Here is a 25,642-nt window from a genome sequence, read left to right as displayed (position 1 = left end):
CATACATTTACTGCAAAACATTGCACAAGGTACATTGTATGGCAATACTTAATGATTAACAACTTCAAGTTATGTCTGGTATATAGAAGAACATACCAAATAAGGTTTGCGCAATAGTATTTTAGTTAAGCTTTTGTAGCAAAACAAATTAAAATTTAGATCACATCTAAATGTAAACCTAATAAAATATCTTAAACCAAATAGATTTTTGTTTGTCACTACAGCACTGCAGAAAGTAATGTAGTGGATGGCATTCTTTATGTCTTGCCAACATTTACTTGCTTTGTCATATAGTACGTGTTTGTTAAATGACTCAGCGATGAGTATGTATACTAATACATCTCTCCGCGCGTGGAATCTTTATTTATTATTTATTTATTCCCAGTGACGAGTTTAGCAGCTGGTAATAGTGTTTAAAACAGTAAAGCAGTGGGTGATCGGTGAGGGGATAGTGAGATATTTAGTTACGGTGGGGCCATAGGGCTATGCTAGCCAGCTCCTCCATTAGCCTCACCAGCAGTCGGGATGACTTTGACACTCCATAGTTTTCTTTGTAAATATTAAAAAAGTGAATATACAATCAAAAAGGTTGGTAAGTTTTAAACTGACCGCGTTTGGGGAGCCAGCACGTACATAGAGTGGCCTGTGTCATTTTCCTGTTGGCCAAAAAAAAACCCTCCCCCAAAAAACTATACATGGGTTCCATTGAGGTCCATAGCGACCATTCACCCACTTGTTCAGCTGCTAAACTCCTGAAAAGGTTGCTCCGAGTCAGCCCACTAAATTGAGAGCGAGAGTTTGTTTTACTTGCCACTGTGTCCCATGAATGAATCATGGCCACTGATTTGGCGAACGAGGACTTTATGAACTTCCTCCTTTCTTTCTTACTCCAATGCCATCCATGCACCCATTTGGTTGTTTTCTTTTTGAGGTAGTATGAATACTTGATAATGTAAAATTGCACATCGTTAAAGCAACGTTCATGATTATATCGAAGGCGATATATTTTACTATACTGAAGCCTCAGTTGCTCCTGCTGTGTGATCGGTAGGTGAATGAGGTGTTTGAAAAGCTCTATATATAAGTGAAACCCCATTTATTTAGGTGTTTTTTTTTTTTTTTGGTTCATGATGTCAAAACGTGGAATAGCATGACGAACAGAACTACAGTGGTACCTCGAGATACGAGGGAACCGACTTTTTTCAATACGAGGCGTCGACTGGCCGGAGCCCTAACTTGAGAAACAAGTGCTCTATGCCAGCAGGGGGCGCCGCTCACTTGAAAACAAGCAGAATATTGGTTGATATAATTAGTAAATATTCTTCAAAAGAGTCCTCAAGCTATACATTGCCACTATCAGTTGGCATTTACTTGAAAAGTAACTATAAAAGAGAGAGTGACATGTGTATTTGAAACTACCACAGTCTCCTTCAAACATATGATGGAAAACACCACAGCCAGACGGGCTAACAATTAACACAATAAAAAAATAAAATACAAAAATCAGCCAGGTGTTTTAAAAAATTTAAAGCTGTGGACAAGAGATCACCAGAGAAGTTACAGAGATACGTCTACAGAAGACCCGAGCATTGGATGTGGAGGAATCACTCGGAGCAGATCGATCAGCATGCAGAACATTATTAAAGAACTGAATGTAATGTGTGGTGCCAATGTTACTATGTGTTTGTACACAATGCCATACTGTTGACTGCAAGGTTTTTTTGTATTAAAAGACATGTAAAACAAAAGGCTTCCTGCCCAACAGAAGCAGAGAGGGCAGGAGGTTGAGCGAGTAGAGAGAGAGAGAGAGAGAGAGAGAGAGAGAGAGAGAGAGAGAGAGAGAGAGAGAGAGAGAGAGAGAGAGAGAGAGAGAGAGAGAGAGAGAGAGAGACACACACACATAAACACACACACACAAGGCACATTTACAGGTACAGGCGGGCAAATGAAACTTCAGTTCGTGTTTGCATGTGTGAGACGTTTCGCTTGATTACACTTCATAAAACCATTTAATATCCTTACATTCTCTTCTATTATGTTTTTATGACTATATTTTACAATATACTGCCACTTGTCTTTTTTAAAAACACAGTGTATTTGGGGGGAATGGATTAATTACATTCCCATTCATTTTAATGGGGAATGTTTAGAATTTTTTGAATTTTTTTTATTTTTTATAAAGATAAGAGCATGGTCACGGAACGGATTAAACTCGTATCCCAAGGCACCACTGTAATTTAAATCCAATTGAACCAGGCAATGTACCAGGCCCATTCATGAATCAAACACCTATTATGAATTTGCTGTTCAGCTCCTTTTTAGAGAACAGCGAGTTGTGCAAAAAGTATTAAAAGAATGAACAGCTGGAGACGTGCATTCAAAAGTTTAAAGAAGTTAAAATTCAGTTCATATGTAAAGGTAATAATGTATTTTAGGTCTTATCTTCAAGTTTCACCTGAAAGCCAATATCCCCAATTAGTGTAGAACAAGCAACACCCCCCCCAAAAAAAAAAAAAAAAAAAAAAGTGTTCACACCGTGTGTTTCTGCCAGCAGTCTCGAAGGCAGGGTCGCAGCTTCTTATGCACAACCACCTCCTGCATGTCCTCCAGAGACGGATGCTGACCCACCTCTTCCTCGAACGGCAGCATGTACTCGTCTACTGGGCCTAGTGGCACACGATCCCCCAGTTAACACTGTAATTGTTGTCATACTGTCACATGACCCAGTGATGGCCAATCAGCACAGTGGCTCACCGTCGGCAGCAGTGCATCGCGACGCCAGTTCCCACAGGACAAGCCCGAAGGCGTACATGTCAATGCGCAAAAATGAGTCACGCTGGAAGTTAATGGCTCCCTCGAGGACCTCAGGAGCCATGTAACGCCGTGTTCCCACCTTTAAATTGAAAGGAAACACATTTCGGACATCACAGGCAGATTACACCAAAGACACAAGGAATGTCTCTGAACATACTTGTCCATGAGTGTCCCCTGCTGATTTTCCAGCTTCAAATTTAAGCGCAAGACCAAAGTCAGCAATGCAAGCTGTCAGGTTGTTCTTCAGGAGCACATTCTTGCTCTTGATGTCCCTGAAAAAGAACCACAGAGGTTCAAAATGCCAGGAAGCACCAAACAATAATTTATATCCAGATCTATTCCAGATAAATCAGCGTTCTTTTCATTTTTAATGGCAAGCGATAATCAAATGAAGGAAAAAGCTTTTTTGTTATTTGGAAATGGAAAGAACGACTGATGCAGATTCAGATGTCTGACAAGAGCACCTGTGAGCGATGGAGGGCTTGTGTCCGTCTTTGTGTCCTGGGATATCTTCGTGGAGGTAGGCCAGGCCTCGGGCAGCCGTCTGAGTGATGTGGCAGAGCTCATTCCAGGAAACCACGTTGGCCTTCAGATAATCTGTCAGCGAGCCCTGTAACAATGGGAGCCGTCTTGTCAGTTTTTTTTTTTTTTTTCAAAATTTGTACTACCCTCCTGTTAAGTTCAAATTTAATAGCATCTTTTAGCCTTGCAGCAATCGAAACTTCGATAAAGTGATTTCAATTCATATTGTTGTGTCAGATACTTTGTTTGCTGACTGTTAAAATTGTGTGTTAAAGGTCCAATAGCACCCAGATGGCCTATATTTCCCTAACAAGTTATCTTTATGTATTTTTTGCTCAAGAAAATGAAACTGACAGTCATTTCAAACAATATCTATCAGTTTTGGAGCACATTAAATAACTATTTGCCCTGGGAACGCCCCTTTTACATCGCCAATAGTGATAGGCCGCCATGTTGTGGTGTGACATCAGTGACAGAAATTGAGACATATTATACATATCGTCACAGTAGGGTGGAATCCCCCACCTCCAAAATGACTACTTTTCAGCAAAATAAAGACATTTCCAAACACTGCTTTTTTTCAAGTTGGTATTATACCTTATATTGCAATCATATACCGTTGCACAATTACATCAACACAACAGCACCCCAAAATGATTTTCAATCGCTAATTTTAGAAGGCTTTTATATTTGAAACCAAGCAGAATCATCATCAAAACATCAGAAACAAATACATAATGTACATTTGTGCATTGTATCAGAGATTGCTCTAGACAAAAGTGCTTTATGTGTGCGATGTTTTCCTCTGTGTAGTTTGCCTGTCAACAAAGCGTATGACACAGAATGAGTTGAGAGGCATTGTGGCTAGAAATATTGCCCTTCCAGTGTCAGCAGCACCAAGACTTCCAAATGTTCGACCTTCACCTTGTAGTCTTATGCCAAAATGACCCAACATAGGCTTGCAAGTAGGTCCCATCCAAGTCTTTCAAACTGTCCCCATACATTTGACACCCCTACAAATTTGTAGTCTCCAGTACATCGCTTTTGATTTATTGGGTTATGAAGACTATTGATGATAGTTGCACCATGTCTACCTTGTTGTTCAAGTTATGGGACAGACTACAATAACTTCCCATTTTTGAAGATTATAAAATTGTATGTTAGAATCATCCAAAACAAATGTGTGTAAAATGTTGATACTTCTGATGTGTTTTATACAGGGGCGAACAAACAAACAAAAACAAAAAACAGGTTTACAGGACTTTGAAAACATACCAGGTTCATTTTATGTACAGTATATACTGTATGAAGCAAACAAAAAGTAAATCATACAATTAGAGATGATCAAATTCACCCAAGCAGTGTTACAACTTCCTTAAAAAAAAAATTCTGACAGTTAAATGCTGGCTGGCATTTCTACTCTAGTGTCCAGCCAAGCAGCATCTTTGAGCGTTCCATTGATCCCTCACGTTGTCCTATTTTTGATAAAATAGACCTTTCTATAGAACTTTGATAAGACATTATTTTAAGCACGTGACAGACGTTCCTTAAACAAACCCAACTGTCTTAATGTCACCTGGCCAAAAAAACATATATATATTTTTTTTCAAAAGCAAAAGAATGGCTGTTCTTTAAAACTGCACGAAGGAATAGCTTGATAGATCTGAGTTATGAATCCTTTAAAGAAAACTCTGCTGAGAAAACCTTAGACGGGGTGATTTACGAGTAACTTAACTGTGATGTACCCCTTCTAATGCAACCTAGCTAAAAAGTCCTTCAACACAAATGCTTTCGAAGGGATTTCTACTCCAAGTAAAAAGCACAGTGCGCTTATAATTTTTCAAATCAGGAAAGGTGGCATAGGCACAATGATTAAAGCTGTTTGGGGAGCTTCAAGTGCTTACAAAGCTCCATCTCTATATAAATAAAACAATAACAAACAAAAAAAACAAACAAAATACCATGATGAGGGATTAGCACATAACATACCAATCAATAAATGTGCTGGTGTCTGGAGTTTACAACTTTACTTCTCTGGAGCAGTGCAGATTTGCATAAGGAAGCATGCAAGATGCAAGAGGGCGCCTACCCGTGTGGTCGCCTCGGTTACGCGCTCTCTAGTATCTTTTTCGTTCGTCTTTGGAGACATTACATGACTCATTTACACAAGGGGAGACTTGCTAAGCATCAAGGAGGCTACTCCAGACTTTCTTTCACCAACTTTCGCAAATCCGCTCAGTTTTTTCCCTGAGTTACTCACCGGAGCAGCGACCGCGGTCTTTGGCGCATGGAGGCGGAGGGGACGCCACAGAGGGAAGCGAGCCGGCATCCAGGTGAAACTCCGCAAGAGAGGATACACACTGGCGTTTCTGTCCATCCACCTCGTGAATCTACGCTCCCTACCCAACAAAATGGATGAGCGTCATCTTCTGATAAAGACCAGTAAAGACTTCGTACGTTCCGCCGCCATGTGCTTTACAGAGACTTGGCTTTGTGACGCTGTACTCAATGGCGCCGTCCTGCTTCCCGCCTTCCATCTTCACAGGGCAGACCGCGACATGGAATCATTGGGGACAACAAAAGGCAGCGGGATATGCTTCTAAAGCAACGAAAAATGGTGTACGGACGTCACGGAGCTCAGCACACACTGCAGGCCACATTTGGAGTCGCTGTATTTGAATTGTAAGCCAATCTACTTGCCTCGCGAGTTCACATCATTCATTCTGGCTGGTGTCTACATTCCGCCTCAAGCTAACACGAATGCCGCACTGCTAATGCTCGCCGAACAAGTAAACGAAATTGAAAAAAAACACCCGAACTCACCCCTCATTATTCTCGGGGACTTTAACAAAGCTAAACACAACCATGAACTCCCTAAACACAAGCAGCACATCGACTGTCCCACCAGGGAAAATAACATTTTAGACCACTGCTATACTACGCTAAATAACGCATACCGTGCTATACCTCGTGCAGCCCTGGGCTCGTCTGATCACTGCTTAATTCACTTAATACCGACATACAGGCAAGAACTTAAATGCGCAGCCTACAGCGAAAACAGTGAAAAAGTGGACCAATGAAGCAAAGATGAAACTTCAAAGCTGTTTAGACTTCACAGACTGGAATGTCTTTGAAAATTCAGCTGGCAGCCTGGATGAATATACGGACACTGTCACATCCTATATCCGTTTCTTTGAAGAGGTTTGTGTACCAACAAAGTCATTTCGCACATTCAATAACAAGAAGCTGTGGTTCACTGCCAAACTTAAGCAACTTCGCCAAGCTAAGGAGGACGCATATCAAAGCTGGGACAGGGCCCTGTATAATCGAGCTAGAAACCTGCTGACTAGAGAAATTAACATTGCAAAAAGGAACTATGCACCAAAGTTGGAAAAACAGTTTAGCGGTAACGACTCTAAATCAGTCTGGCATGCATTCCAATTACAAGCAACGATCCCCTCCAGCTGAGAACAATAGCACACTAGCCAACGACTTGAATACCTTCTACTGCAGATTTGAAAAGGACACTTTCGCACCCCAGACCCACCCAGCCACACCACCAACCACAATCACATCTGACTTCTGCGTTAACCATTCACGAACAGGATGTGAGACGCATCTTCAAACAACGAAAGATTAACAAAGTGGCAGGCCCGGACCATGTGTCCCCATCCTGCCTCAAAGTCTGCGCGGACCAGCTCGCTCCAGTCTTCACACAGATCTTCAATAGATCTCTGTAACTGTGCGAAGTACCATCCTGTTTCAAACGCTCCACCATCATTCCAGTCCCCAAGAAACCTACAATCTCGGGTCTAAATGACTACAGGCCTGTCGCCTTGACATCTGTGGTCATGAAGTCCTTTGAACGTCTCGTGCTGGACAACCTCAAGAGCGTCACAGGACCCCCTGCAGTTTGCCTACCGAGCGAACAGGTCTGCGGATGATGCAGTCAACATGGGACTGCACTTCAACCTAGAACACCTCAACAGGGCAGGGACATACGTGAGGATCCTGCTTGTGGACTTCAGCTCAGCGTTCAAGACCATCATCCCTGAACTCCTTTCCTCCAAGCTTCTCCAGCTCAGCGTCTCGCCTGCCATCTGCCAGTGGATTTACAGCTTCCTGACGGGCAAGACACAGCAGGTGAGGCTGGCAGAGACGACCTCATACACACGCAGCATCAGCACTGGGGCACCCCAAGGTTGTATCCTCTCTCCGCTGCTCTTCTCGCTCTACACGAACGGCTGCACCTCAACGCACCCGGCTGTCAAACTCCTGAAGTTTGCAGATGACACCACTGTCATCGGCCTCATCAAGGACGGTGAGGAGTCTCCATATCGACAGGAAGTGGAGCGGCTGGAGCTGTGGTGCGGCCGACACAACCTGGAGCTGAACACGCTCAAGACTGTAAAGATGATTGTGGACTTCAGGAGGCCTCCTTCGGCACAGCTGGCCCTCACGCTGTCCAGCTGCCTTGTGTCAACCGTCGAGACCTTCAAGTTCCTGGAAATTAAAGTCTCTCAGGACCTGAAGTGGGCGATCAACATCAACTCCGTCCTCCGTCCTTCCTGCAGCTTCTGAGAAAGCACGGCGTGCTACGGGAGCTGCTGAGGCAGTTCTACACAGCGGTCATCGAATCAGTCCTGTGTTCTTCCATCACCGTCTGGTTTGGTGCTGCTACAAAAAAGGACAAACTCCGACTGCAACGGACAATCAAAACTGCTGAAAGGATTGTCGGTACCCCCCTACCCACCCTTGAGGACTTGGACGTTGCCAGAACTAAGACAAGAGCGTGCAAAATCCTCTCGGACCCTCCACATCCCAGTCACCGGCTCTTCCGGCTCCTTCCCTCAGATAGGCGCTACCGATCAATGCAAACTAGAACTAGCAGACATTCCAACAGCTTCTTCCCTCTTGCAATCAACTTCTTAAACAGCTAACCTACAATTCCATTGCAACATGCTGCCAATTTTTTTTGTCTGAGTTTGTTGTCACATTTCTGTAAGGCCAATTATATACTACTCGTGCACTCACTGTAGTAGTCTCGCCACGCTGCACTATTTGCATATCTGTTGTTGACCAATACTGCCCACTCATGCCAGAGTAGCATCTGCCCCATTTGCACACTGACTGAGGAGTATCTGCAACATTTGCCCAATCAACATTGTCCCAGTTTATCGCACTACTCGTCACTTTAAACTGCATACACATTGGTCATTGCACCGGACTATTGCGAGATTAGTCATTCGAACTGCTCTAAGTGCTAGAGGACCCTGCATCTTTTTGCAAAATTGTCAAAAAAACCCTACAAAAAAACAAAAAAAAACATCTGTACCAGCATTACCAGATAACTAGCAACCCTTTATTGCTCAGTGACTGTTTTTCTCAATGTCTTTATGTCTCAAAAGTGTTCTCTGTCAATTGACTGTCTGTTGTTGTACTAGAGCGGCTCCAACTTCCGGAGACAAATTCCTTGTGTGTTTTTTGGACAGACTTGGCAAATAAAGATGATTCTGATTCTGATGACAATCCACTGCCCCCACGAAATTGCTGTGATTACATGGACAAACACAAAAGAAACCAGTAAGTTTTTCAGGCAGCCTACCTTGTCATGGTAGGTGGTGATGAGCCACAACTCCAAGTCGAGGTTGTTGTTCCTCTTTTCCACGCCAATGAAGTGTAGGATATTTTCGTGCTTCATGCCGCTCATGCTGTAAATCTCGTACTCATTCTGCCATGAAAGTTTGTCCTACAACATAAACGATAAGGCTGTTACTCCTGTGATCAATCTACAAAATTAAAATTGGTATTGAACATGAGGTTGGAGGGTTGCAAAATTCCAGGAATTTTCAAAATCGGAAATTTTCAGTGGGAATCAACAGGAATTTACAAAACTGAAGGATGACTTTTAATGGGGAACACACATACTGTATAGTTGGAGAAAATATTGTTTAGCATAATTCTGACTAAAATAACCAGATATCTTGCATGTACTGTTGAATATTACTGCCTGAAAGGGTTTAGCAATAATGCAGAGGCTTGAAGCAAGGCAAATTTTTAATTTGCATTGCATTTGCATAATTGTATTATTGTGTAAGGATGTCTTGGATACCTTTTGATTCATCCTTCCAATTTGGAATGTTCCCGAAATTCTCGAGGCTTAACTTCCCATAGAAACTTTTCTACCTTTGAAATCTTAGTCAGGGAAGAAAAAATAAATATCCATCCATCCATCCATTTTCTACCGCTTTTCCAAGGTCGGGTCGCAGGGGGCAGTAGCTTTAGCAGGGACACCCAGACTTCCCTCTCCCCAGCTACTTAATCCAGCTCTTCCAGGGAAATCCCAAGGCGTTCCCAGGCCAGCCGAAAGACGTAGTCTCTCCAGCGTGTCCTGGGACGTGCCCGGAACACCTCACCAGGGAGGCATCCGAATCAGATGCCCCAGCCACCTCATCTGGCTCTTCTCGATGTGGAGGAGCAGCAGGCTCTACTCTGAGATCCCCCCGGATGACAGAGCTTCTCACCCTATTTCTAAGGGAGAGCCTGGACACCATGCGGAGGAAACTCATTTCTTCCGCTTGATAATAAAATAAAATTTAAAAAAAACATTTTCCATACCAGAACAGTGCCTATGGACTCCTTATCCTTTATGCTTCAAAGTTTCTGTTCTCTTGTTCACATTTTATGTGGACCTAATGACACTGAAATACATCAAGAGATGAACACCTGAATTGGGAAGATTTTCACAGCCACATATTCGCTAAGCAGCTGGGCCTTCCATACGCAGCCGAAGCGCCCCCTGGCCTTCACCTCAATCAGCTGCAATGGTTTATGTCCCAGGATAGGAGATGGTGGCGAAGGTCCAGGATCCTGCGGGAAGAAGGTAAAACTTTAAAATTATGTTGGCTTACAGTGAAAGTGAGCACGCGCTGGCCTGTCATTGCTTGTATGTATGTAAGTATGTTTCACATTCCTACAAAGGCTTGTTTTCACTATCTAATAGGACTTTGTTCCATAAGAGGCAATAATGAGGGAAAGCCGTGATACTTTGAAGTCGAACAAATCAACCGATATTTTTTTCCTGTAAAATTTGACCACCTTCATTCATGACATCACATGAGACATGAGAATATTGCGTAAGACCTAAAATTATTACTTTACAAGACCTAGGTTTCAACAAACAAAGGATTAACTCTGTGCATATCTTTGCCTGTGGACCAGCCTCAACAAGGAAGTAAAGAAGACATATTGGTTATAAGTTACACTAAATTGCCAAAAGTAATCGCTCACCTGCCTTGACTCACATACAGTGGGTACAGAAAGTATTCAGACCCCCTTAAAATTTTCACTCTTTGTTATATTGCAGCCATTTGCAATAATCATTGAAGTTCATTTTTTCCTCATTAATGTACACACAGCACCCATATTGACAGAAAGGAAAACGGAATTGTTGAAATTTTTGCAGATTTATTCAAAAAGAAAAACTGAAATATCACACAGCCAGACCCTTTGCTGTGACATTCATATATTTAACTCGGGTGCTGTCCATTTCTTCTGATCATCCTTGAGATAGGTCTACACCTTCATTGGAGTCCAGCTGTGACTGATTATACTGATTGGACTTGATTACCAAAGCCACACACCTGTATATATAAGACCTTACAGCTCACAGTGCATGTCAGAGCAAATGAGAATCATGAGTTCAAAGGAACTGCCTGGAGAGCTCAGATACAGAATTGTGGCAAGGCACAGATCTGGCCAAGGTTACAAAAACATTTCTGCTGCACTTAAGGTTCCTCAGTGCACAGTGGCCTCCATAATCCTGAAATGGAAGATGTTTGGGACGACCAGAACCCTTCCTAGAGCTGGCTCTCCAGCCAAACTGAGGAATCGGGGGAGAAGAGCCTTGGTGAGCGAGGTAAAGAAGAACCCAAAGATCACTGTGGCTGAGCTCCAGAGATGCAGTCGGGAGGTGGGAGAAAGTTCTAGAAAATCAACCATCACTGCAGCCCTCCACCAGTCGGGGCTTTATGGCAGAGTGGCCCAACGGAAGCCCCTCCTCAGTGCAAGACACATGAAAGCCCGCATGGAGTTTGCTAAAATACAGTTGAAGAATTCCAAAATGGTGAGAAATAAGATTATCCGCTCTGATGAGACCAAGATAGAACTTTTTGGCCTTAATTCTATGCGGTTTGTGTGGAGAAATACAGTCCAATACAGTCCCAACACTGAAGCATGGTGGTGGCAGCATCATGCTGTGGGGGTGTTTTTTAGCTGCAGAGACAGGACGACTGGTTGCAATTGAAGGAAAGAATGGGGCCATGTACAGGGATATCCTGGACGAAAACCCTCTCCAGAGTGATCAGGACCTTGGACCGGGCCGAAGGTTCACCTTCTAACAAGACAATGACCCTAAGCACACAGCTAAAATAACGAAGGAGTGGATTCAGAACAAGTCCGTGACTGTTCTTGAATGGTCCAGCCAGAGTCCTGACTTAAACCCAATAGAGCATCTATGGAAAGATCTGAAAATGGCTGTCCACCAACGTTCACCATCCAACCTGACAGAACTGGAGAGGATCTGCAAGGAGGAATGGCAGAGGATCCCCAAATCCAGGTGTGAAAAACATGTTGCATCATTCCCAAAAAGACTCATGGCTGTATTAGCTCAAAAGGGTGCTTCTACTAAATACTGAGCAAAGGGTCACAGGAATGTCATCAGGACCAACTGCCTTTCCATTTTTCATCCTCTTTAATGCCTTTTTAACTTCCCCCTTAATAATCATTGCCACTTCCTGGTCTCCCAGACTTTCCTCTTCTACTCTCCCTTCTCTCTCATTTTCCCCATTCATCAACTCCTCGAAGTATTCTTTCCATCTAGCTAGCATAACATATTTCCACCTCTAGCCTTAATCACCCTAACCTGCTGCACATCCTTCCCATCTCTATCCCTCTGTCTGGCCAGCCTGTATAGATGCTTTTCTCTTTCTTTTGTGTCCAACCTGCCATACATGTCATCATATGCCTCTTGTTTGGCCTTTGCCACCTCTACCTTAGCCCTGTGTCGCATCTCAATGTATTCCTTTCGCCTCTCCTCGGTCCTCTCAGTGTCCCACTTCTTCTTAGCTAACCTTTTTCCTTGTATGATTTGCTGTGCTGTGAGGTGCCACCACAAAGTCTCCTTCTCTCCTTTCGTGCCAGAAGATACACCAATTACTCTCAGGCCTGCCTCTCTGATCACCTTGGCTGCAGTGGTCCAGTCTTCTGGAAGCTCCTCCTGTCCACCGAGAGCCTGTCCCACCTCCTCCCGAAAACCTGCACAACACTCGTCCTGTCTCACCTTCCACCACATGGTTCTCTGCTCTGCCTTTGTCTTCCTAATCTTGCTCCCCACCACCAGAGTCATCTTACACACCACCATCCTATGCTGTCTCGCCACACTCTCCTCTACCACTACGGTAACCTCCTTTAGATTACATCGTCTGCACAAGATGTAATCCACCTGCGTGCTTCTACCTCTACTCTTGTAGGTCACCCTATGTTCGTGCCTCTTCTGGAAAAAAGTGTACACTACAGCCATTTGCATCCTTTTTGCAAAGTCTACCACCATCTGTCCCTCCAAGTTCCTTTTCTGGATGCCGTACTTACCCATCACTTCTTCATCACCCCTATTTCCTTCACCAACATGTCTATTACAATCTGCACCAATCACAACTCTCTCTCTGTCTGGGATGCTCAGAACTACTTCATCTAGCGCCTTCCAGAATTTCTCTTTCACCTCTCGGTCACATCCTACCTGTGGGGCATAGCCGCTAATCACATTATAAATAACACCCTCAATTTCAAGTTTCAGCCTCATCAATCGATCTGATAGTCTTTTCACCTCCAAGACATTCTGAGCCAACTCTTCTTTTAAAATAACCCCTACTCCATTTCTCTTCCCATCTACACCATGGTAAAATAATTTAAACCCTGCCCCTAAACTTCTAGCCTTACTGCCTTTCCACCTGGTCTCCTGGACATACAATATATAAACCTTTCTCCTAATCATCATGTCAACCAACTCTCGAGATTTTCCTGTCATAGTCCCAACATTCAAAGTCCCCACATTCAGTTCTAGGCTCTGTGCTTTCCTCTTCTCTTTCTGCTGAAGAACCCGCTTTCCACTTCTTCTTCTTCTTCGACTTCGACCCACAGTAGCTGAATTTCAAACGGCACCCTGCAAGTTGACGGCGCCGGTGGCGGACGTTGTTAACCCGGGCCAAGACCAATCCGGTATGGAATTCTTTGGATGAACGCTCATATTTGTTTGGCAAAGTTTTAAGCCGGATGCCCTTCCTGATGCAACCCTCTGCATTTAACCAGGATTGGGACCGGCCTGCAGTTTGCACTGGCTTGTGCCCCCCGTAGGGCTGCACTATAACAAAGAGTGAAAAATTTAAGGGGGTCTGAATACTTTCCATACGCACTGCATGATCTGAAATGACATTCCCTTCTTAATCAATAAGGTTTAATTTGACGTCGGTCCACCCTTTACCACTATAACAGCTTTAGTTCTTCTGAAAAGGCTTTCCACAAGGTTTAGAAGTATGTTTAGGGATTTTCTGACCACTCTTCCAGAAGGGTATTTGTGAGGTCACACAGTGATGTTGGACGAGAAGGCCTGGCTCTCAGTCTCCGATCTAATTCATCCCAAAGGTGATTTATGGGGTTGAGGTCAGGACTCTGTGCAGGCCATCCATGACCCATTTGAAGTTTTCTGGCTGAGAGAAGGAGGTTGTCACCCAGGATTTCACGGTAAAAGGCTCCATCCATATCTCACTTGATGCGGTGAAGTTGACTTGTCCCCTTTGCAGAAACACCCCCAAAACATAATGCTTCCACCTCCATGCTTGACTCTGAAGATGGTGTTCTTGGGGTCATAGTCTGAATTCCTCTTCCTCCAAATACAGCGAGTCAAACGGATTCCAAACAGCTTGATTTTTCTCTCATCTGACCACATCACCTTCTCCCATTCATTCTCTGAATCATTCAGGTCTTCACTTAGGAAACTTCGGACGGGCCGGTACATGTGCCTTCTTGAGCAGGGGGACCTTGCGGGCACTGCAGGATTTTAATCAATTACGGCGTCCTGCGTTACCAATTTTTTTCTTAGTGACTGCGGTCCCAGCTGCCTTGAAATCATTGACAACTTCCTCCCTTGTAGTTCTGGGTTGATGCCTAACCTTTCTCATAATGGTTAATACACCACAAGATGAAATCTTGCGAGGAGCCCCAGCCTGAGGGAGATTGACAGACATTTTATATTTATTCCATTTTGTAATTACTGCACCGACAGTTGTCTCCTTCTCACCCAGCCTCTTGCCAATGGTCTTGTCGCCCATTCCAGCCTTGTGCAGGTCTACAATCTTGACCCTGATCTCCTTATAAAGTTCTTTGATCTTGCCCATGATGTAGAGGTTGGTGTCTGACTGATTGATTCTGTGGACAGGTGTCTTTATACAGGTAACAACTTGAGATAGGTGTTTTTCAAACAGCTAACGAATTTAAATTTGGAGTACTTTCTTGAAGTAAGAGGACTAGTCTGTGGGAGCCAAAATTCTTTATTGTTGGTTGAGGATCAAATATTTATTTCACACAATGAAATGCAAATAATTTTTAATCTTTTCCTAAATGTGATTTTCTTTCAGATATTCTCTCTCACTGTTAACATAAATCTACCACCAAAATTATAGACCACTCATGTCTTTATCAGGGGTTGAAATAGCAAAATCACTGAGGGATCAATTATTTCCTCCACTGTATATTGAAGAATCCAGCATGACGTCTTTTAAAAAAGAACTTTTACTGTGTCTTTTAAGACAAATGCGGTTGAAATAACTCTACTATAATTAGCGAGGAAAGTGTCTACTACCTCTTGGTTGGTACGGAGGAACAAAAGATAAATTAAACAAAAAATCATTAAGAGAAGGAAGTGTGGGTGTCCCTATTAACCGCATACAAATTTCAGTGAAAGCAAAGACACCAAATGTTCCAAATCGAAAAGGTTAAAAATTGTTCTGTATTAAACTGATCACGCTCACATGCGGCTTTACGGAAAGGGCTAGGTTCAGGTTTGTTAGGACATAGAAGGAGAAACATTGAGTGAGGGGAGGGATACAACAAGGCATGCATGGGGGTGTAACTTTTCGCACAGCTAAAAAGTTACCCATAGATGCTGGCTCATGTTGACTGACTTTGATGTAGGCAGTTATGTTGCTGGAAACTTTCCTCTGCAGAGACGGTGTGAGGGGAAATGAAAGAAGGTATCATTCTGCCACTCCGGCAATGTTCCTGTTTTCACTTGAACAGAGGTGCTTATGCGATAAGCTAGGGCAAGTTTGAAAACCCTGAGGCCAACCGGATACACTCTCCCATTGTTTTCAAGCTGCGGAAGTGCAAGCTTGTCAATCCAAGACTGTCTGAATGGGCAATTAAGGGTGAGGCTCAGCATACAAATATCACCTCCAGAAAAAAAGATGTTGATGCATACATAGTCTGACAAAATGGAGAGGGGGGGGGGGGGGGATCAGCAACTGCACTTAACAGAGAAGACAATTAGTTTAATGGGATAAAATTTGAAGATTTGATTCCAGCAACTATGCAAAGGGAAAATGAAAACAATCAGGTCAATTCATACGTTCAGAAGCTAAGGCCCTGTTTGCACAAAAACTTTGACAAAAAAATAGGGATTAAATCTGTTGCTATGTGCCATTGTTTACATAGCAATGTTGTTGGAGAACAAAAACGAACATGTCTCTCATTGTAGTTGCATTCTGGAACACAGGGCTGTTGCTACATGTGTCGCTCAAGATAATGAACTTGTTGACACGCATTACTCCTATAGTTGAAATTTTCTACTGAAATATACGCCGAGAACAGTACTAAAAATGTGTTTTGGACGAGAGGAAAGTCCAGTAGCATGTTATGCAGATGACTGTTCAGGGTGGCAGCTCTGTATAAATGGGAATTGTTTCAATGTCTGAAAGCGGCACAGTGACCGACTGGTTAGCACATTTGCCTCACAGTTCTGAGGACTGGGATTCAAATCCCGGCCCCGCCTGTGTGGAGTTTGCATGTTCTCCCCGTGCCTGCGTGGGTTTTTTCCTCCCACATCCCAAAAACATGCATGGTAGGTTGATTGAAGACTCTAAATTAACCTTAGGTGGGAACGTGTGCGCGAATGGTTGTTTGTTTATGTGCGCCCTGCGATTGGCTGTCGAACAGTTCAGGGTGTACCCCGCCTCTCGCCCGAAGATAGCTGGGATAGGCTTCAGCACGCCCACGACCCTTGTAAGGAAAAAGCGGTACTGAAAATGGATGGATGTCTGAAGGCAAAGAAACTGCAGTTTTTATTGGATCTTTTTTTGTAAGTGCCCTGAAATTCATGATTCATGTAAGGTAAAACCGTAGCACCAGGTTATCTATTGTCTGCCTGCACCATACAGTGTTAACAAAAGCTGAATATCAATTGTGCTCAAAGAAGTCTGTCTTGTACTGTATCGGAAAAGGATCAGTGACGGACCGATTACTTCTAAACCTTTCAAGATTCGATTGTGATGAGGTGCAGCTTCCTGTTAGATAACTCAATGGCACATCTATAATAGAGATGATTGTGATGTTGGCATCATCTAAAAACAGGTTACAGAAAGACTGTCTGGGCAGAGGGTCAATCAGGAGTCACTGCATCTCCTGCCACTAGCACATCGCCACCATAACGCTTAGTCAGCATAACACAGGAAGCCAGGCACCAACACTCTCCTGCTTCACACCTATCCTCTCAACAATCAGCCATCTCACAATCGCTAATCGAGTCACAGCATACTTTTTGCTTGAAATTAAATTGAATCACATACAGTATACACAGTATACACAGAAAGTGCAAGTGCGTAAAACAACAAACACACTACTCACAAAAAGTTAGGGATATTAGGCTTTCAGGTGAAATTTCAGGATGGAACTAAAATGCACTATAACATTTACAGGTGTGCTTAATTTGACCTTATGTTAACGTTTGAAAGAAAATGTCTAACTGTTCAATTGTTTCAATACATTTTCCGTAGCTTGCTGTTTTCTAACAAGGAGCTTAACGGCAATATTCACAACAAATTTCCAGGGCGTCTACTTGTATGCCTTTCTGAGCCTTTTCCAGTCTCTCTGTATGTCTGTTGCAACCTGCTGAGGACGTGCCGTTTTGGTCTCAATATGTCATCATGTGAACAACATGATGAAGAGGACTATTTAAATAACAGTTCTCACTGAACTAGGAAATGTATTGCTCCAGTCATGGATCAAACACCTTAAACGAATTACTGAAACATTGGACACGTACATTAAATGGTTTACAGAAGGTCAAATTAAGTTCACCTCTAAAGTTCATAGTGCATTTTAGGTTCATCCTGAAATTTCACCCAAATGACTGATATCATAAACATTTTGTGAGTCGTGAATTTGACTATGAATGTTGAAAGACTGGTGTTGCGGTATTTATCATCCAGCTGGGGTCCCTTTGAAAGGGACAAAAATGGAAAAGAATAATGCTAATTGAGTTACTCTGCATTTAGACGTCAACGTGGGAAAAAGGCAGCAAACTGGCCATCAGTGGAGCGGACTCAACCACAATGTTACATAAACATCACATGTGGACATTCACATGAAAAAAACAATAAAAGGGGGAGGGGGGAGGGCTGCATTTAGAGCTGTAGAGTCACCTCCTTTCCACCATGCACAATACATTTTCAGCAGGGAACACAAAAGACATTCACTCGTGCATTAAACTCAGGCAGCAAAAAATAAACATAAAAGAAAAACAGACAGAAATGTGCTGGGTATTAAATGAACAAGACGTTGTGGAAGAGAATAAGAAAATGACAGTCTGGGACTTAAGTGGAGAATTCATATGGAACCCAAAGGAGGGGAGAAATTAATAGTGTTTCAACTACACAATTGAACTGCTCTTACCTCCACCATAATGTGAAAGGGGTGCTTTATGAAAAAGAACATAAGAAGCAAACAGAGAAATTATTGATATCTTATGTCAGTTAGCGGATGGAAAGAGATAGAAGGTAGCAGATGATGGAAGGATTTCTTCCAGCCTCACCCCAACTTTGTCATGTCTGGAACGTTGATGGTATAAAAAAAAAAATAAGATTATGATGACAGCAATGCTAGATGACATTGTCAAAGTGTTAGGGAAAAAAATAAAAACTTTCTAGCATGCAGCTGCGATCACAAGTAAGCAATGAGAATCATAGAATCTCAGATTTGTCATTTAAAATATTCTGCATCTCTAGTCTTTTTTGTTTTGAGCAGTTTAGTCAGATTTTCACATATTATCTTTGATTAACTACATCGATGAACATCCTCTGGCTTCACTTCTAGAGTGTTTGCACTGATGGTCTCGAATGAAACGAGGAAACGAAGCACCATGGTCATTTAACACTGTAAAAAGATTTCATCAAAAATATGGAAAATTCCTACATATTGGCACCAATACAAGTAATGTAGGTAGTTCTAAGAAAAAGAACAGAATGGAAATTGCTAATGTTGAAATCACACTTCATAATTAAGCACTGCAGCCCCTCAGTGTAATATCTGCAGGTTGAGAACATCAATACCAGTTTGCCAGACACTGGTGTGAATATTGCAGGCCTGGTGGCAAGTATGCAGTCTGTGAAGAAATTGCTATCCTGCTCGATCCATTTAATTATCGATGGGGTTGTCTGGGAACAGTTCTGCCCCATTTTTTCCCCCTCAAGTCATCTATGATCACACATTAATCTGGTTACTGACCGCTTGTTTCCATACTTCTAAATCCCAGTTTACATGGTTAATCTAATCTTTGGTCAAACTCTGTCTGACTGTTCTTTTCAGCTGTGGGAATCAAACATGGAAGATGTGGTACAAGTCAAGTGGCTGAAGAAATAGCTTTAGAGCTCTGTGCATCTTAAATGGAATATTTAACTTTTTACACCAAGGAGGTCTGGCTTTTCCTCTTTCGGTTATGGTGGCACTACAGGGCAGGAAAAACAGACCATGATATTTGATTGATGAAAGTCTATACATACAAGAAAAATGTAGTTACCAGTCAAATATGGTATGTGTTCCTCCCTCTTTCAAATTGTCATAGACAGTCCGATTACGGTGTTTTTATGCAATGTTTGTCTCTCATCGATTTAATGACATAGCTGTGTTTTCTTTAGTGCACATAAACTTAGCACTGAACATCAACTAGCAGCAAGAGAGAGATGTAGATAAAGGCACAGAAATTGTAGTTGAAACACTCTCCATTAATGCATGTAAAATTAGGTTGAGTAGGACTGAAAAATATACCGTAGTTTCTAGTCTATAATCCCCCCCCCCCGCACCCCCCCCCAAAAAAAAAAAACAATCTGAAGTGGAGAGAGCGCAATATACATATGCACAGTGGAACCTTGATAAAACGGATCCCGATATAACAGATATCGGATAAAACGGACCGTCGGGACTGAACAATGTGTCCAAAAATAGTTTCGATTTTTCACTTAAAATGCCGTTGGCAGTCTGTTAGTTCCAGAATTGGCCACTGTTGTGTCTTGACGCTGTGGCACAATGCAGGCAGAGAATGGGAGACACATGTTTCCAAGTCACAGATATACAATAAAAGTAGATCCTCCCATGCCTACGTGGCGGACATGTTGAATGTGGGGCATTTTTTTTTGTCATGCCATTCGCCTTTGGCAACAGATTTGGAACTAGGAAGCACGCTAATTCCCCTCGGCACATGAAAACAACGTGCCTATGATGAGTACTGTACGTCAATGTCACCATGACCAAGCACACATTTTCAAGCTTTTTTATATTTATTTACAATAACTTTGTGCTGTACTGGGCGGTTTAGGCCACAAAAAACACACAAACAAACAACTTTCACTATTAAACAGCTGCATCTCATTCAGAATGCTGCAGCTCGGGTTCTGACCAGAACAAAGAGGTCAGAGCATATTACCCCAATTCTGAAGTCTTTACACTGGCTTCCAGTCAGCTTTAGAATAGATTTTAAAGTTCTGCTTCTGGTCTATAAATCACTGAACGGTTTAGGTCCTGAATACATGAATGCAATGCTAATGGAATATAAACCGAGTAGGGCTCTGAGATAGACAGACTAGTCAAATAGTGGAGCACAGAGTCCAAAGCAAACATGGTGAAGCAGCATTTAGTTATTATGCTGCACACAAATGGGATAAATTGCCAACACAAGTGACATCAGCCCTAAGTGTGCATGTTTTTAAGTCCAGGTAAAAAAACTACTTTTTTATCATGCTTTTTTTGCATTTCCACTTTTAAATATTTCTTGCACTGTATGCTGTTTCAATTGTATTTTTATTTAATTTGATTTTTTTTCTCTTTTTGTTTTAAATGTTTATAAGCTGTTTTTATTTGTTTTTATCTGCTTTTAATCATGTAAAGCACATTGTGTACCTTGTCTACGAAATGCGCTATATAAATAAATTTGCTTTGCTTTGCTTATTACCAACTTCAAAGGTTAATCCCAAATGCAGGATGCAGGAAAATATTATGTCCAATATTTTTCCGTTTTTATTGGCGATTGCTAAATTTGAAGTTAGTTCAATCTGTGTTGTGACATAATCCCTAACATCGCTCTGTTGCTTAATACATTTAACTTTAACATCCATAAACTAATTAGATTAATGTAGGCGTGTTTCCTAATTACCGTAATTTCACGTGTATAATGCGCATTTCCCCCAAAGATTTTTTGTCAAAAGCCAATAGTGCGCATTATACATAGGTATAGGGGCAAATGGAAAAAACATTCACATTTTATAAATGTATGCCGCCATCTAGTGGTTATGAAAAAGCTGTACACATTCATTCCAAAATGCCACCACCACCTAGTGGTTATAAAAAAGGTGTAGCCAACACTTTCATTCCAATATGACAGGGGTACGTATGACTGCATACATGTACAGTTGTGCTCATAAATTGACATACCCTGGCAGAATTTGTGAAATATTTATTTTATTTTTTATCTATTTATTTATATATGACTGATGATTGAACAACAACCATTATTAATTTATTTATGGTTATGTTTTGTTGAATGATAATGCTATTCTGAAATGCTTGACCGTTTAATTTGAATCCCATTAAAATTAAATTAAATGTGTTTCGCCTTATGTGATTATGTATTCAAATAAAATGCTTACTACAGAATAATTATTTGAAAAAAACTAACAAAATACAGATAATACTTGATGTTTTAATCATATGGGTAGAAGCAAAATCATGCATTGTAAAAATGTATTATACATAGATAGAAGGGTTTTCCAGAATTTTGAGGTCAACTTTGGGGGTGCGGATAATACATGGGTGCGCATTATACACGAGAAATTACGGTAATACAAGATCTACTAGCGGATCAACTTTTGTCGCCGAAGTTACGTGTGCTTCGCTGTTCCACTGGGACCACAACCAGGGCCACGACCCGCAGGCAGCACCTCGACGCAGAAATACAAAAGACCAGTGCAACAAATACGACACTGGCTGATCTGATGAGCAAAAACATTGCTTAAACGTAAGAGTAGCAATAGAGGATGTCCACTCCAGAGGTGGGTACAGTAGCCAAATATTGTACTCAAGAATTACTTGAAAATAATGTGACTCAAGTAAGAGTAAAAAGTAGTCCTTCAAAAAATTACTTGAGTATGCGTAAAAAGTACACGGTGAAATAATTACTCAAATAGTGAGTAAATAGTGAGTAACTTCAGATTTTTTAACCACAGCATGAACATAAATAAAAATAATTACAAAATAAAATTCTAATTCTGCAAATTCTGATGTTGCTGTGTGTGGGCTTGTGTGTATACACAGTCAAAAACTACAACAAAACATCTGCAATTTACTGCATGGTGTTATAGGTGAGCTGAAATATCCACGTTTGGGCAGACAGTGCCTGTCAAATACTACAATACATGAAAGCTGTTGTTTTTGTTCGTCTAAACGTAAACATGACGAGTTGCGTGCCGTTGCCTTCATGATAACGACGACCTTCCCAACATGGCCGCCACATAGGCACAACGACCAGCCGGACCGCTTATCTAGTTTTAATACCTATGCCCGGGAAGCACAATTGAAGACGACGAGTGAGGTCATGTGACTTTTTTGTGTAGTTTGATTGGTGAGCAAACGCCAATACGGAAGTCTTAAGTCGTAGTCTCGCTCACGAAATAGTTGATAAATAAGCAATAATTGATAAATAAAAGTAGCGACCGAGATTTAGATCATTGTAATGTAGTAAAAGTACCGTTACTTCTTAACAGCAGAAGCGGCGGAAGTGTTTTTTCTGGTCTCGTCAACTCCTGTGATTTATCCAAAGCCGGTCCCGAGCGCACAGGCGGAAGCTCAGGCCGATGCGCCAGCATATTAGTCTGCCGCAGAGTAATATTCACAATTACATCTGTGTGTGCATGTGTGTAATGGATCTAGCTGCCAGCGCTGAAGGAGTACGAAACAGTCGCCGCACGAGAAATAGAAAAAATAAAAAAATAAAAAAATATATATATATATTTCCGTTTTATGTATTATCTGAGTCTGAACAAGAGTCTGAACAAGCTTTTATTTTGAAAAAAAATTACTGGATTCTCTTGGTTATGTCTCGGTTACTTGAGCACCAAAATGTAACCTGTCCCCCTAAGCTAGCAAAATGAGTAAGAAACAAACATCTTTGGAAACTTTCTTTTCGAAGGAGAAAAGGGTCAGTGAAGAGACTGGAGAAGAGCCTACGACTTCCCCAAAAAAGAAAGCTTTTAACAGACAATACCAGGAGTCCTACTTGAAATATGGATTTATGGCGGTAGGTGATTCCCACACACCAAGCCCGCTCTGCGTAATATGCGGAGAATGGCTCTCTAACGAGGAAATGAAGCCTTCAAAACTGCTTTGCCACTTGGAAACCAAGCACCATGGATTAAAAGAAAAGCCCCTGGAGTATTTTGAAAGAAAAAAAACAGGAGCACGAAGGACAGAAGAAATTACTGAGGGCCACCACATCAGTAAATGCAAATGGACTGACAGCATCGTACTTGGTGGCAAACCGTATTGCCTAGGCTAAAAAGCCATTCACCATTGGTGAAGAATTGATCTTGCCCTCCACTAAAATTTCAAATTTTCATGCACTTTATATTCATTTTGTGGTATATCTTTATCTTATTTTGAAGGCATGTTTAAACCTTACAATAGCAAACTGACAACTAAATTGCCCCCACCCACCCGGGACGCGGGAAAATTGTCAAGCATTGACCGGTCTGCGGTGATAAAATGGTCGGGGACCACTGCTGTAGGTAGAAGGGTTTTGCTCATTTTTGGGGTTGATTTTGGGGGTGCATATTATATCGAGGAAATATCCACGAGAAATTACAATAAGTGTAGTTCCTATACTATTATGAAGGAGGTCATTTAACGGATCTCCCATTTGCTGAGTTGGTATAAGTGGTTCTATAAAGTGATGATAAAAACACTGATGAATTATTCACATGCAGTAATTATGCATCATTTTGACAAACTATTTTAAATGTGTTGACACGTTGGATTGCATGAAAGTGTCCTCAGCTAGTTAAATGTCTTTGGACAAGCATAAAGAGCAACTTAAAGGAATATGGTTGAGCATTAAACGGAGGGATCAATAACACTTTCATGACTTTGTGTTAAGTATGGAACGACTTTTAATTTAATGTATTTTTAATAGCGCCCAGAGCTTATTGCCTCCACCAATGATTTCTCACAAAAATAAACAGAAGTTTTTGAAAACTTCACAGTGGGGGACGCCTTGAAATATACAGTACATACTGCATATACTGTATAGTAGTATAGTATATGTCCCGATCCAACTTTTTCACTTCAACCTGATACCGATATTGTAGACTTGAGTTTTGGCGAATACTGATATCGGTCTGATCCGATTTCAGCAATAATCATATGTACTTTACTTATTTTGTAGTATGAAATGTTAGAAACGACTTCATCAAGAGATATTACGCAAACAGAGAACAATAACCAGCAACAGTAGGTAAGAGAAAAACTGACCCATTTATTATTAACTAATGGGTTACATAAATTAACTTTAAACATAGAAATGTACTACAATTGAATAAAATAAATTATAAATACATTTATGAGATAAAAGATAATAAATTATATTAGAAATTCCTGAAAAATAACTTCAATAAAACCAATAACATATTGAAATTGAAACATAACCACTGCTTAACTTAAACATAAGCATAATTTACATTTCAATAGATTAAATAAATTAATTAGAAAACCATGAAAAATAACCTCAATAAATAATAAATACAAATTATACTTTTAAAGTGCAAAATCATTCAAGTTCCATTCAGTTTGTTTTTACTGTCAGTATATGGTGGTGAATTTTGTTTCTCCACGTGCAGCAATGCATTTGGGGTATACGTATATTATTCGCTGTTCCTGCTGTGCACGTCTTGACCTCTGAGGGGTAGTGCGGTGCACACAATGAGATACACACAGTAACAAAGACAAGTGACAAGGCTAAAAATAAACCATCTTTTGGATTCATATGCAACGGCGACGCGGAGTAAATGTCATTGATCGGATCAGCGAATTATGACATGAAAGTCGATCGGCCGATCAGCATAAAATGCTAATTATTGGTCGATACCGATCAAACCGATCAGATGTTGTAAAATGTACCGCATATCTATTTGCTTTCATCTCTTTTAAAGAGTAAGCAGGTCAGGTTCTAGAAATGCATAAAGGATTACTAATACATAAATTACTGTGACATCATTTTCATATCTGAGTGTACTTTGCATGAACTGAATGTGCAAACAATATACAGTATCACTTCCACGACCATGATTATATGAATCCTTTAGTGTTGTTTTCCAGTTTTCATTGTGCATGATGTGATTTATTCTTTGCTTAAATCTTGTTCAGCCTTACTGCAAATCTTATTTATTCAACAGTTTGAAGACAACATGTTTGATAAACCTTTTTGTAGTTGTATTTCCATGGAATAATAGTATTTCCAGTCTACTATGCTACAGCCCCATGCAGATTCAACCACCAAATTGAGAGAACTGCATGTCTCTCTTCACCCCCTCTCCCACACTATCCACCCACCATCACCACCACTCTCCAAGGCAATGCTGTGAGCGTTTCTGTGTTTAATATTGTTTGTCTATATAAAGCGTCATCAATAATGCAGAGGCCCCTAACTTCTCTTCCATAC

The 25,642-nt window shown here is 41.4% G+C and overlaps 1 protein-coding gene across 3 annotated transcripts in view; it reads right to left on the bottom strand.

Moving 5' to 3' along the window:
• The window catches only part of LOC133402741 (activin receptor type-2A-like), a 67,857-nt gene that overhangs the window by 5,173 nt on the left and 37,042 nt on the right, over window positions 1-25,642 (bottom strand). For 2 of the 3 annotated variants that reach the window (XM_061676800.1, XM_061676810.1), the window contains exons 5-11: window positions 18,337-18,360; window positions 10,063-10,206; window positions 8,942-9,085; window positions 3,279-3,424; window positions 2,972-3,086; window positions 2,755-2,893; window positions 2,536-2,666 (exon numbers count right to left, since the gene is read on the bottom strand). In XM_061676800.1, the coding sequence (XP_061532784.1) occupies window positions 2,536-2,666; window positions 2,755-2,893; window positions 2,972-3,086; window positions 3,279-3,424; window positions 8,942-9,085; window positions 10,063-10,206; window positions 18,337-18,360 (843 nt within the window). The remainder of the gene's footprint in view (window positions 1-2,535; window positions 2,667-2,754; window positions 2,894-2,971; window positions 3,087-3,278; window positions 3,425-8,941; window positions 9,086-10,062; window positions 10,207-18,336; window positions 18,361-25,642) is intronic. The other variant, XM_061676819.1, reaches the window with a different exon arrangement.

Source organism: Phycodurus eques, chromosome 1 (assembly GCF_024500275.1).
Source record: "Phycodurus eques isolate BA_2022a chromosome 1, UOR_Pequ_1.1, whole genome shotgun sequence".
Classification (NCBI taxonomy): Eukaryota; Metazoa; Chordata; class Actinopteri; order Syngnathiformes; family Syngnathidae; genus Phycodurus; species Phycodurus eques.
This window is presented reverse-complemented; position numbering and strand designations above follow the sequence as displayed.